Source organism: Melitaea cinxia, chromosome 5, assembly GCF_905220565.1.
Source record: "Melitaea cinxia chromosome 5, ilMelCinx1.1, whole genome shotgun sequence".
Lineage (NCBI taxonomy): Eukaryota > Metazoa > Arthropoda > Insecta > Lepidoptera > Nymphalidae > Melitaea > Melitaea cinxia.
The window spans coordinates 3,888,849-3,903,317 of NC_059398.1; the positions used below are offsets into that span (position 1 = coordinate 3,888,849).

At 32.9% G+C, this 14,469-nt stretch overlaps 1 protein-coding gene across 3 annotated transcripts in view; it reads right to left on the reverse strand.

The window, feature by feature from the left end:
* The window catches only part of LOC123653413 (serine/threonine-protein kinase NLK), a 161,900-nt gene that overhangs the window by 21,098 nt on the left and 126,333 nt on the right, over nucleotides 1-14,469 (reverse strand). For all 3 annotated transcript variants that reach the window (XM_045589406.1, XM_045589404.1, XM_045589405.1), the window contains exon 4: nucleotides 6,403-6,509. In XM_045589406.1, the coding sequence (XP_045445362.1) occupies nucleotides 6,403-6,509 (107 nt within the window). The remainder of the gene's footprint in view (nucleotides 1-6,402; nucleotides 6,510-14,469) is intronic.

A 14,469-nucleotide genomic window follows, 5' to 3' on the forward strand; every position in this document is an offset into this window, starting at 1 on the left:
TTTGTGTTTTTTTTTTTTCATTGGTTTTGATTTCAAAGGGTTGTTTGTGTGATAAAACACTACTCGACTCGACAGAACCGTTATAGCACAAAAACAACAAAATAGTTAAGCAAATAGTTAGCATAGCAAAAGTAACAATTAGTTTAGATTACTACATGGCATTAGTTAGACTGTACACACATGAAATTTCCTAAATAATGAATATTATAATATTGATAAAAATTTTATATTACCTATTTTACTTAAATTTTACTAATTACATAAATAAAACAATACATCACTCATGACACCACTCATTTCGCAATGAGCCACGTGTCCAGTGAAATATCCGGAACGTAAGCCCGTCAGGAGGGATTTAGCAAAACGCGGGAGATTAATACATACCTACCTACCTACATGAATGTCAATCACAGAGAATTAGGTATACCTACTTGAATATTATTTTAGTTAAATTTTTAACGAAGTAATAAAAATTATTTGTGTTAATTTTAAAATATACTATAATACAAATATGATACAACAGAATTAAACGAATTTAGAGCTAGTATTCGCAAATAAAAAAAATGTTAAGTAGGTCCTGTTTAACCGTTGGTTGATCAAGTTAATAACATAAAAGCTACTAATAGGCTTTATCTAACAAACGTAAAATAGTTCAATGGGTCCTGTTTCATCCCAAACAATAAACTATAATTTTTGATTTAAAATTGCGTATAAAAATATCATAAATTGGTATTCGATGATGAAAAAGATAAACATTATAAACACTATTTATTGGATCATACATCAGATAACTTTAACAGTAACCGGTGAAACAGGACCTTAATCTGAAGTCAATTATTTAATTAATCCCCTATATGATAAACATAACGTATAAAGCGTGTAAACTGAGGTAGTTAGTGCATAGCAGGAAATTTCCTGCTCAAAACATGGCCTTACAGAAGATCACAGCTAAATAATACTGCTTTTAAGCAGTGTTGTGTTCCTGTTGGTGAGTAAGGAGATTTCCTGGGGGGAATTGGGGATAGGGTCGACAACGCGCTTGCGATGCTTCTGGTGTTGCAAGCGTCTATAAGCTACAGTAATAGCTTACAATCAGGTGAGCCGTAGGCTTGTTGCCGAGTTATATAAAAAAAAATGTTTGAATAATTGTGTTTGCTCGCAAACGAAAAAAAACCGACTTCAATTACGTAGACAAGTAATACAACGTAAGTTGACAATAAAATTAACAAACGCACTAGTCGTCACTACGATTTTCGAGGGTTTCCTTCGATTTCTCTGGGATTCCATGGTACCACACTGGAGATATTTCCTTTCCAACAAAAAAAGAACTATCAAAATCGGTTCATAAACGACAAGTTATCCCCATATATATATATATATATACGGTCTAATTTAGTAACCTCTTCTTTTTTTTAAGTCGGCTAAAAAAGGCCGGTCATAATTATTTTGTAGAAAAAATAGTAATTATACATCAAAAAGAATTTCTGTAAGAACAAGTAGTTTGGTAAATAAAGTATATAAATCGTATTCCGATCTCACTCGACGTCTTATGTAACTTATATAACACGTCATATTTATCGTTCCGACAAATCTGGCGTCTTCTAGTAGCAAATTCCATTAGCGAGAGCCGTGTGTAGGAAGCGTACCTCGGTTTTCATTTTAACCGAGTACGATGAGGCCAAAATTATATTACTGTAATTTGAAGCCTTTTAGTAGATTATGAGCCTGTTTCACAGGTCATGGATATAGTTTATCCAGCACATAAGTTACGAATAGATTTTACCATCAGGAGATATTAATAGATGATTAGGAGTTATTTTGCCTCAATTAGGCAATTACAACTTATAGATTCACAATTGCGAATAGCGAATATAGTATACTAGCGACCCACCCCAGCTTCGCACGGTTGCAAAACTATAGTGTTCCTCTACTATATTATGCATGTATTATACATAAAAACCTTCCTCTGGAACCACTCTATTTACTAAAGAAAACCGCATAAAAATCCGTTGCGTTGTTTAAAAGATCTAAGCATACAGTCAGCGGGAAACGACTTTGTTTTATATTCATCACTCATCACTTTAGCCTAATATAGTCCACTGCTGGACAATAGACCTCCACAAGTTCGCGCCAAAAATGGAGTGAACTCATGTGTTTTATATTATGTAATGTTTAATTAATTTTATTTATGTCATATGTTGTATTATGTGTTTTATATTGTTTTATATTATGTAATGATATAGCGAATATAATAAATGCCGTATATATAGTGGAATTCGATGATGAAAATAAGAATAATATATCATATACTTTTATCCATTGGATATGTACTGTTATCTGTCAAGTAGCGTTAACGTCAGCAGATGAAACAGGTCCTATATAGAGAGGTTTCCGTTACAAGCTATCTGTATTCCGGTATTTTATAGTGGAATTCACAGAATGCCGAAATAAAGTTTAAGTTAAGTAAAATTATTGTACTATTGTAAATTCACTACAAACTATGCCTAGAAAATTTAATACTATAGCGAATGATCAAAATATATTTGCCGACTATGATATCAGTTAGTTCATTCTATTCATTACGATTCCTTAACGTTTTGAATACAATGTAAAAATATTTATGCAATTTAAATATTCATTCAGATTTTTTTGTCGGTAGTGTTGAATATTAAAATCAACCTTAAACTGAATTCCATTTGAAAATGTTCAAATGGTTTACAATGAGATGCATTTGTGTATATGTTTGTCAATTGGTTGCTTTTTTATTTTTTAATACATCAGCTATCTGCCAGTGTAAGTCTCGTCAAAATCGATCAAGCCGTTTCAGAGATTAAACACAATAGACAGACAGACAGACAGACAAAAATTTTTAAATGTTATTTTGGTATATGTACCGTGTAGAGATCTATTATCTATAATTATGCATTTAGTAAAAATCGGTTATTTTAATATTACAAACAGACACTCAAATTTTATTTATTTGTTTTTTAATATATATTCTGTACAACACTCGACTTTTTAACTTTGCCGGCAAAAATATACAAAAATCCGTTAAGACAACCCGGCTTCTATATAGGCATTCTGTTTGATTAAGATTTACTTATAAACGAAAATCGTATTTTTGTTTTGCAATAAATTAGATCCCACATAGAAAACCAGTCCGTCATTTTATATTCCAGTTATAGACCAAGACGTAATTGATACATATATTAAATTTACTTTGGTTAGACATGATAAGTTATATAGCAAGCCTTGCCAATTTATCACAATAAAACCCTAGTAGCTTTACCGAGGATCGCGTAGAGATTTCCTGGGCGAAAAAATCAAACGAATAAATAACGTTAGCAACATACGAGCCGCAAAAGACCGGGGCGCCAGCCGCGCCGCATTTCCATAATTTCGCTCGTTACCGCCGCGCAGGTTTTGCGATTATATCTCCTCGTTTCGTTGGATAAACAATATTAATTAAGCCTTTTTAAATGGCCTTATTTAAAAATTTCGAAATTACAAACTTTTGTTAAAACGACCAATTAAAATATCACTAACGCGTCATTATTTTATTGCGAAATCCAAATATATATATATATATATATATATATATATATATATATATATATATATATCGTAACAATACGATATTTATTTGAATTGTGTATAAATTTTAGTCTATAAGATATTGACTATATGTTAACGACACAAAGCTAACAGTTGAGATAAATTAAATGTACGTTAGAGATTCAAGGATCAACATATCTTGTCCGTGCCTGAATATTATATAGACGAAGTCACCGGTGGAGAAACGGCTTACGGCGACTGAACGGACAGCACATACATTATTAATATCGAACGAGCGACATTAGCATACCTACGTAGTTGTACCTAGATCGCCTTCATCGAGACCAAAACGATCAACGGAAGTGTTCAGTGCGTGCACAAACATATATTATTGTTATTGTTTCAATTGTTAACTAGATGACCCCGCAAACGTTGTTTTGCCATATATTTTATTTACCTTCTCAACCGATTCTCAGACCTACCCGATATGCACACAAAATTTCATTATATTTTATTAACCCTCTTAACCCCCCCCCCCCCCCCTATTAGCTTAGGGGTATGAAAAATAGATGTTGTTCGATTCTCAGATCTACCCGATATGCACACAAAATTTCATGAAAATCGGTCAAGCCGTTTCGGAGGAGTTTAATTACAAACACCGCGACACGAGAATTTTATATATTAGAAGATTATGATGACACTTCTTTTAATACAGTTCTTTCAAACATTAATTTCTTAGTAAAAAATTCTTTGTCGATCCATGTATTTTTTTTTATTATAGCACATAATTTTACTTGTTTACTATAGCAAAAATTAGCACAAATTGTAAATATTTTTAAAGGCTTGGGCATTAACTTACGTAATTTATCTAATCATATTACTGAAAACAGTTACAAAACTTAGTACTCCTATCATAAATCTCTTTTAAAAGGTTTCTTTTATAACTGCGATCCTTAATTTTAAATAGATTTTATTCTAATGTTGATTTGTTGATAAAAATATCCCAATTATTATCATTTATCGTAGTTTGCAAACGGTCATAGAGAGTACAATGTTTTGTAAAATGTATACTGTCTTCTAAATCACATTTTTTAGCAAAGAAATGTTGGCACGTAACTGTTAGACAGTAGAACGAACGTTGTCAAAGGACGCCTATCCTTTTACTTGAGCCGAGACCACTAAGGCAACTATAAACTTTTTAATTAAACTCCGAGCGTCGGAAGCTTAACGATAGCATTTTTCTGGATTCCCTTCGCGCGTTTCACTCGAGGGAAATCTCTTGCCATCACAGGAATAATTGCAAGAATTAATAACATGAAATCTAGTGACGGAAAGGCATAATAATTTCTTGAAAAGTGCTAAAGATAAGAATTGAAATCACGAAAAAGGAGAATTAAAAATCTAAATTGCAAAAATACCGACCGTTAAGTTTCTACATTGAACGTAGTCGAAAAGTTTGAGCTCTTAGTAGTTTTAATTGATTTAAGCCAGGTGGAAATGGAAAAAGCCGGTATAGAGCTAGTTGCTTTGACTTTACGAGTATCCTGGTCATGGCCGCCGTACTCTCGGGAGCTGGTTTGTTTTAAACTTGAATTTATAGACGTTGAACTCAAAACAACGAGCTAGCTCCACTCTTTGTATTCTCCAATGGAAAATAACACGACCATTGGCAAGAACGAAATCCCTTTTTATAAATTATGCGTACAAATTTTAGACTATTTATAACCAAATTCAATTTGCTTAAGTACTATGGAATTTAATTAAATTAATTTGATGAATTTTAATTAATTTTATCAACGCCCTCGTTTTCATCTTTAATAACACACAAAATATTTATAGATTAAAAATGATAAAACAAAAATCAATTAGGTATTTTTCATTAAGGAATGATCTGATTAAAAATAATTGTGTTTACTAGCAACGTAAAATAACGGACTTTGACGATCGACAAGTAATGCGACGTAGGTAGACAAAAAAATAGTCAATTATATAACACGCGTTATCAAAGACAATTTAAAAATAGAGATCAGATCTCGATCAAATTTAATTGGAACCACAAGACAAGATATCGGTCCACATAGTCAAAGGTTCTGACGTATACACAAAACAATATAATCAAATGAAGAACCTCTTCCTGTTTTGGAAGTCGGGTAAAAATTGAAAGAACTATGTGTATGTATATAGTTACATTTGTAACTGCCTGTAAATAGTCCGCTGCAGTACTAAGCCTATCACGCCTCATAATACAGTAAGCTCCAACCCTTGCCCTTCATAAAGTAGAAGGGTTGGAGCTTAGTCCACCTTGCTTCTCCACTGCGGGTTGTCAAATACACATGTCAAAATATTCAAAATAAGTTTCGAAATATGAACATTTCGTCACTATTGACACACGTTGAATTAAAATAAAAAGTGTGTGTGTGTGTGTGCAATTGACTCACAACAGAAGTGAAACTCCTAAAGTAGCCTACGAAATATTTTTTTCATCGACAATATAAAATACTGTGTAATGTATTCTATATCATTCACTCCTATACATTTATGTTCGTTCTTTATGGTGACGTATTTTCGTTTCATCGACTTTCAAATCACAACGATTTGAAAGAAGTTCCACAAAAAAAAATAGAATAACAAAACTAATCGGTCAGTATTTCAACCCGCGACCGTGTTTCACGGCTCACATCATTTATGTCACACTATATACCAAACTAAATACGGCTTATATCAGGAACGTTATGAAACTTATAAGTGAAAATTGAACCTTGCCTTACATCCACTTACACGAATTTCCCTGCGCCCCCATAAGCCATATTTCAAAAGCATTCCAGTATAATGAAATATTAAACAAACCTCTGAGTATTTGATAGAGGAAGACTTTGATGTGGTCGGCGGAGAGGTGTTGGGGCGACACGATTATCTTGTGCAGGTCGCTCTGTAGAAGCTCCGTGATAACGTAACTGATTTTTGTTATTAAGGAAATTTTATTAAATATGTAAGCTGAAAACAAAAATACATTAATAATATGACATTGCGTTAATTATTCTAAATTTTCCCTCAATATATACAAATCGTTGTCCGGCAACAAAAGCGTCTTTATTATGTGTATTAGTATTGAAAATATTTAATAGTCAAAGCATACTCGTAACTATTATTCAATAACTAATAAAAAGTATAGTAACGCTAGTTTTCATGCAGGACGCACGTTTGAAATTATATTGTTGTGGTAATATTTACCGGTTTTGAAAGAAGTAACTTTTCTAGCCGTTCTTCGAAACAGAATATACATTCCAAATCATATTGTTAAAACGAAAATTGAAAAGTCTTTGCTTTTGAGTGTTTTAAGTATTTTGAGTCTGTGTTTATTGAACAAACAAAAAAAGAAAAACTGGCAGATCTAGCTTTTATCAGACCTAAAACAAACACGACGTCAGCACGAAAATTCATGGGTGTTTAATTGGTAAAGTTACAGATAATTGGAAAATTACAATACCAATCGGACATCGCGAGCATTAATTCAAAGCGGTTTCGGCCATTACGACACTAATAGGACTTTCACAAACAAACACGTAACGTTCAGGTATCGCTAATGAGAACAAAACCGCCCAAATTTAGTTAGTATTGGATGTAGGCAGCTGGCATTAGACGTAATATAAATAGCCGCGGAGGGTGTTTTCCATGGAGTTTGGAATGTCCCCTCCCTTGGGTTCAGCTACGGAATTCAGAGGACCGACGGTCGTCAGTGCTATCTCGCTTATCTGCGCTCGGTACGCCCCCAGTGGCCATTACCAAAATTACAGGACACGCTACCTGCGGAATTATGCAGCACTTGTTGCGGTTAGATCCCAAACTCAGATCTGGAGGAATGCTGTCTAATTCAGATAAATTGACATTTGTTGTACCTACAATAGCGTATAAAGTATTAAAAAAATTACATTATTGATGGGTTGATTTGTATAAGCTTAGTTGTTGAATTAAACTTAGTGTCTTACAAAACTAATTATCCTGCTTTCCAAGTGAAGAATATAAAAGTATCAACTTTGAATTCGTATCATATATGTCAGGACAAAAACATTCCGGTCCGAACAGCAATATAGCAATACATAAAATATTTATATCCTACCGTAGAATGAAGATTTATACCCTTAAAGCCTTCACATACAGATACACGTTACTCCACCGTGTGAATTACTACTACCCTTGACAGAAATGTTTTCATGTAGCTGCCACCTAACTATTGTTTAAAATTCTAAAACTATCTCACATTCTAAGCCATGTGTATATATGCACAGTAAAGAATAATCGACGTTATAGTACACGTAGACTATACAATATCCGACCTACAATAAAATGTTACATAAAGTTATTTGAAATTCTGTAACATATTACTTGTATTAAAGAAAATTATATGAAAATTATTGATATTAATGCATTTTATTGCCATATTTATAATTGGTCGTTAACGTTATCAATACATTAAATTTCAATTAAAGTTGAAAATATAAATAAAGTTAACCCATACTCATTAATCACCAAAATTAAGCAAGTGAAGTAACAATACATGAAATGTATCCAAAAGGAAAGGTCCGCAGTCAGTAATAAATAACTTTACGTCGGGTAGCTTTTGACCTATATCTTGCAACAAAAAGAGAATTCACTAGCCGCTTCCGAGTGAGTACAAAGGTCTGTGTTCCATCGTGTGAACTCAGAGTGCAAATTCAATATAAGTTTACACCTAAGAAACTGTTAAGACTGTGTTAATATTCGTACGATAAAACTTAATGCAATTCGAACATGGGTTACTGTATAATTGCACACGTTGATATCAATCTTATCTTGATGATTATGTGAATGTAATTATAATTCAAACAACAAGAAAGAGAGGGAGAATTTGTATGGCTACACTAACATCCTACTGCTGGGTATAAGCCTCCTTCTTCATTTTCGAGAAAATGACAGAATTTCCAGACTCTCTTATATATACAATTTTTGATTTACAGTTTTGTCTCTAAGAGGTAGTGGATACTCAAAAAAAAAAAAACAGAAATGACGAAACTACGACCTTTAATATCAGCTTTAGAGTTCGGAAACGAATATTACATATTTTTACAAGCAGCGGCAAATAATTAGGTTTTTAAATGATGATGAGATCCAAAGATTGATAAAGAACAAAAATTAAAGATCACTTACAATGCTACGTACTTTACGTAATTAATTTCTCAAAAGGACATGAAAAAACTTTTGTGAGGACAATTTTATTTATTTGCGCTGCTGGGACTGTTTCTGACTGTTGTTTATTCGAAGGTCGTTAAGGGAATCGTAATAAACTCGATGCCATTTGTCACAGCCTCAACTTTATCGTTTTATAACGTTATTGCTAGTCCGGATGTTATTTTCTTGTATTTCCTGATAGTTATTTATGTTTTCATGTATACATGAATACTAGATGCGACCTCATTCTGCTTCGATACACGAGTTTGAGTATACTTGACCGAATCTTTTTGAAATTTGTATTAACAAAAATACTTCGGTACCATTTTATCTCACTTAAATGACAATAACAAGATTTTTATATTAATAAGGTCAAAGGAATACTATTTTACGTAACAATACCCATTTTCATCCTTATGATTTTGGTGTGATATGAGATTTAAATACTTATGTCACGGTGAGTTTAACTCGAGTTCTATAGCTACTACTCTGCTCACATCGCTTCGTTATTTTTGACACAGTAATATTTTTGTTAGCCTAATAGTTATCATCGCTGTTTTTTCTACGTAGTGTCATATTCAGAATTTTGGTATAAAATGTAGTTTATTAGGTGTAATTCTAGATTTTTACAGCCTTATTCATAAAAAAAGCTTATAGAACGATTATAACGTTCATTAGTTAAAATGCTCGATAAGCTTATAAAACGTTCGATAAAATTGTCTATTCATAACAGTTATATAAACCGTCTTTAACTAATAAGCGTCTATAAGCAAAAATGTTGCCATTACTGTGAAGTTCGCAAAAAAAACTTGACGAACTTACTGAATCGACCACAGATAACGTGTATCGATCATGTATCGATTGACCAAATACGTGTGATCATAGTCAATATTACGGCTTAAAAGCATATTTTGGCATATTTTATTTACGGAATGTCAAGTGGTTTCAAACCAACGGTCGTCGTGCAATTTGTCTTGAAGCTGAGTGTCGTGCAAGTGCACGTGCAACTCGGGTACAAATCCGACTGGTGGTTGCTTGCGACAATCCATGGTGGTCTCCAGCGTCTTCTTGAACCTGTAATGGCAATATAGGATTTACACAAGGATTCATGTCGTACCTACAATAATTTCGTTTATGATTTTGTAACATAATATGTTGTTCAGATTGTAAAAACTTACCTCTCGACGACCCCAACATCTTATTGCCGTTAAAACTTAGATTTCAGGTGATGTACCAGAACCTCTTCTATCTAAGTTGAGATCATCACGTACTAAGTTAATTATATATGTTGCAGTAGATTTCTTAAAGCGATAACGCTTCCGAAAGTCTTCCTCGTTCAAAGAAAACGGATCACTCCTGCTTTTGTACACTTTTCTTCGACGCGTGCTATTTTCAAGTTAAATAGTTTCAATGACATCTAAGCTGTGTAAAGCTTGCATTTTTAATAATGCAATTTTTAAAGTTATTTATTTATTACAACAAAAACTTTACAAAATAACATTGACAAACAATTTGTGTGTCAAACGCTAGTTTCTTATTAATCAGCTGTTGTGAGTTCGGCCATCTTGCATCTTATAGTACTGTTATAGTAGGGTCCTGTCCTCTATAACTTTGTGATAGGTTTATAGAACTGTTTAGTGTTATAATGCTGTTATGAATACAATTTTTTGCCAATGTTCTTATAGCGAGCTTATAGAACACTTTAGGTGTTCCATAACTTTTTATGAATAAGACCGTTAGTTTTTATTGATCAGGATTTTGCATCTAAGACTAATAATCACCTATCTCTACCTAAAACATTTTACATTTATAATTTTAGTGGGATAACCTTTCTGCGTAATACAAAAAAATAATAATTAGTTAACTAGGTAAATAAATATGCAACTCCTACAGCAAACTATTTAGATTTTAAGCGAATATAATCTGATATGATGAATAGATTTATAGTAGGTATATTACCTATATGCATATAGGTGTAGTACTTTGGTTAGATTGGAATTTATTTCATCTCATTCGATACTAACCTCGAAAACTTGTATTACATTTTCTGGCGAGGTTCATTTCGACCCAGTGAGCACATTTCGTAAGCTATACGCGTTTATTTCAACTAATGAGAGGTAAGGCAAAGGTGATCCACAAACTGAGAGTATTTCGAACCTACGGTTATGTTAGGGTTGCTAATCGTTTCGTAATAGTATTGTACTGGGTATATTTCGTATCTACTTAATATTACTGCTGAAGAAGTGAACAATATTCAAAAAAATATACAGTCGTAAATCGGACTACTTTGAGGTTCGCAAATTTTGAATTTACGTATAGTAAATGCCATATCCATAGGTGTATTCACACTATGAGAAAATATTACTTACAATTTTTGAAAGAGATCATTCGCTCTAATATTTTTTATACTTTTTTTTTACACTTTCAACGTAAACATAAAACTAAAATGGTACATAAAATTGTAACATTATACTATCCTGCATTAGTTGAATCAATTTAAAAAATTAAAGCGAGTTAATACATGCTACGAAACAGATATAGCGCGAATCACACACAATTAAAAATCGACATTCAGTAACGAGTAGGAAACGAAGGTACTTCTATTCTCTTCTTTATCACTGAAACTCCCGAAAAGCCAAAGGAAACATAAAAGCGAGGGTACGCTTAAAACTGCTAGGGGATGCGCCCTCATGGCGTCGTAGTGGGCAGACGTAATTATTTACAGAGGGGCTGAGATTCCACCCCCTTCGTAAACATGTAGTGTTCCATGGCTCTTATTACCTAAGCTTTAAGAGCTAAGATACTAATACGAATTTTCGGTATACAAGTATATGGATACAAAGGGCATGCTTTAAGCGTCTGTGACTTGTTGCGTTACTTGAGAGTTATACTTTGTATAAGGTTAAGAGACTGCGATAATTTGTGAGTAACTGTTACTTTAATTTGCCAGGCAAAGTGAAAAAGTACCGTATACCTATGAAAAGACGTGTGTCGTGATGTTACATATATTACGATGGGGATTGAAACAATATTAATTAACAACAAAACATGAAAAGTAATCTTAAGCTGCCTTTTAACTGTAACTTAAAATATAAGTTTTTAAGCTATGATGACCACTACCAACACTTCTACTTAACGGGGCTTACGATGAATCTCATTGTTAAACTCCCGATATTCCGGCGATGCCGAAGTTGCAAACTTGGGCGACTTATCGCAGCAAGTTTTGCGAAAGTGAGTGTGATTAAAATAAAAAAGGCAATTTTTATAAATTTATTATTTATTATAATTTATTATAATGAAACATATAGATTCAAAATAACACAGACTATCACTCATTCCGAAGTCCTTATGAAATCGAAAAAGTTCAAATGCAAGGGATAGATAATTACGCAGATAAAATCACAGACTGCGGCTATTTATTATATATAATATGTATATTTAATGGAGGTACGCAAAAATAATAAACTTTTCAAATATTTTACAAAGTCGGAAAAATATTTTTCTCGCTACGTTTTTATTATTCGAATTTATTCATAAACTGAAATAAAATGACTTTCGAAAAACCCGATGTTTCCCCTTCATTAAAAGTGAAGTTGGTAATTTGTGACGTCATAACTTTTGATGTGTTTGAATTAGAAGGTCCAACTTGGCGCAGGTTTGTCATCAAAGAGAATTGTCGTTCATCAAAATTTAATATATTCGACCTCGTTTGGCAAACTTTTACATTCGCGATAAATACACATCAAACGTTTGATCAAACGTTTAACCTAATTATTTCCCTTTTAATTTCTATGTACCTACCTACAATTATTATACGTATAACAAAAACCAAAAAATCCTACAATTGTTCATCTGTCAACACGTCATGCGGAAACCGCAGACTGGATTTTATTGAAACTCAATACGAAGATAGCTTACATGATGCGTCAATATACGGGATATTTTGTATTACAGGAAATGAAAGAGTTCCCTAGGGATACAAAAAAATATCTTTTCTCATATCGAATTGTCAGCTCAACACATATAAATATCATGCAGGATTTTACTAATTTTGTACTAAAATACAGTTTATATGTTATTTTCAAAAGAGTATTTTCTTGCCGATTCTTCGCTGCAGAATCTACATTCCGAATCAGGGGTAGCTTCCCTTGTAACACTAATAATCACTTTAAAATTTTAATTTGTAAAATTAGGATTCGAAAGTGCTTTTGAAGCCTATTTGATTTGAATAAAGTTGTTTTTGATTTTCATTTTATGATGTAATTAACCTTTTCCACGCAAGTAATACAGCGACCGAACACTAGTATTATACATTACTAGCGGTACGTGTTACGTCTCATCTAGTGCACTCACTGTTCTGAGGTCAGGATGCACTTGTGTTTACTGAAGCACGATGTGGCCGGGCGGATGCGGTGCAGCTGTGCGACCGACCACTCTACACCCGAATATATTAACAAAAAATATACGGGGTACGTCTACTCGACAATAATAGAATCTATCCCCACTATTATCGAATGTAGATTGTTTATATTTCGATGACGTGTCGATTGGTTTATATTGAATTTTCGAAGTGGGTTTGTGAAAAAAAAAATGGCTCTAATTTGTTCCATGTTATGATTTTCTTAGATTAATGAGTTACGAGATTTAATAATCTATATAAATAAAAATGAATGGTGCTAAACGCATAACTCGAGAATGACTCGACCAATTCAGCTTATTTTTTTATGTATGTATCTTAAGGCTCACGGAAGGTTTTAATACTAAAAAAAAAAGAAATTAAAAATATAAAAAAAAATTACGTGCACAGATTTAATTTTTAATATCAAAAATTGACAGAACCAGATTGTCTGTCCGGGTAGCTAGTTATTCATAAAAAATGTGCAGTAATATTAACAAACAAGGTGTTATATTAAATATGTTTTAAGTTTTTAAGATCATTCGCGCGTTTTCACAAAAACACAAACGCCGAGTTGCACGAAAAGAAAAAGTAGTGATTAAACTAATTTAATTGCAAGAATTGTATGAAATTCTTGTGATTAAATTAATTTTTAATCTCAACTTAAATTTTAATTTTGTTTCGTGCAACTCGGCGTAAATGCGCTAATGAAGTACTACATGGCACAAGTTTTTCCCATCTGAAACAAGATCGCTACGATATGATGCAGGTACACGTTCAAACCCCGCGTGCACATAGCATTAACGCCTTTCGAGTATTAGAAAAACGTACACGAAAAGTAAATGCTAATATATCATACTAGCACCTATATGTGAACACACATAATATTTAATTCAAAAAAATATACGCTTGTTAATCTACTCGCCACAGTATGATAAAATCTTGTGGTGATTTTCCGAAACACACATAAAACAATAAAACGTTTAGACTACGACATACAAACATTTGCTATGCGCGGGAATCAAACTTGCGACCGTTAAAACCTCAGCCAGTTGCTTTAACCAACGCACTAACATGTCATAATTACCCAAGTCACAATTATCACTTATAGTATAGTTAGTAGTTAGTATATAGTTAGTAGCACACTAAAATACTACTCCGAACATGCGTCGTAAATCTTAGTTTTTTAGATCACTATGAAGTAAAATTTTACGAATGCGGCCATTAAAATAATCCTTATCTGAGGAACCGATTAACGAGAAACACATGGTTATCGGACATCTTATTCATTGACCGACAAATCACTAGCGGCA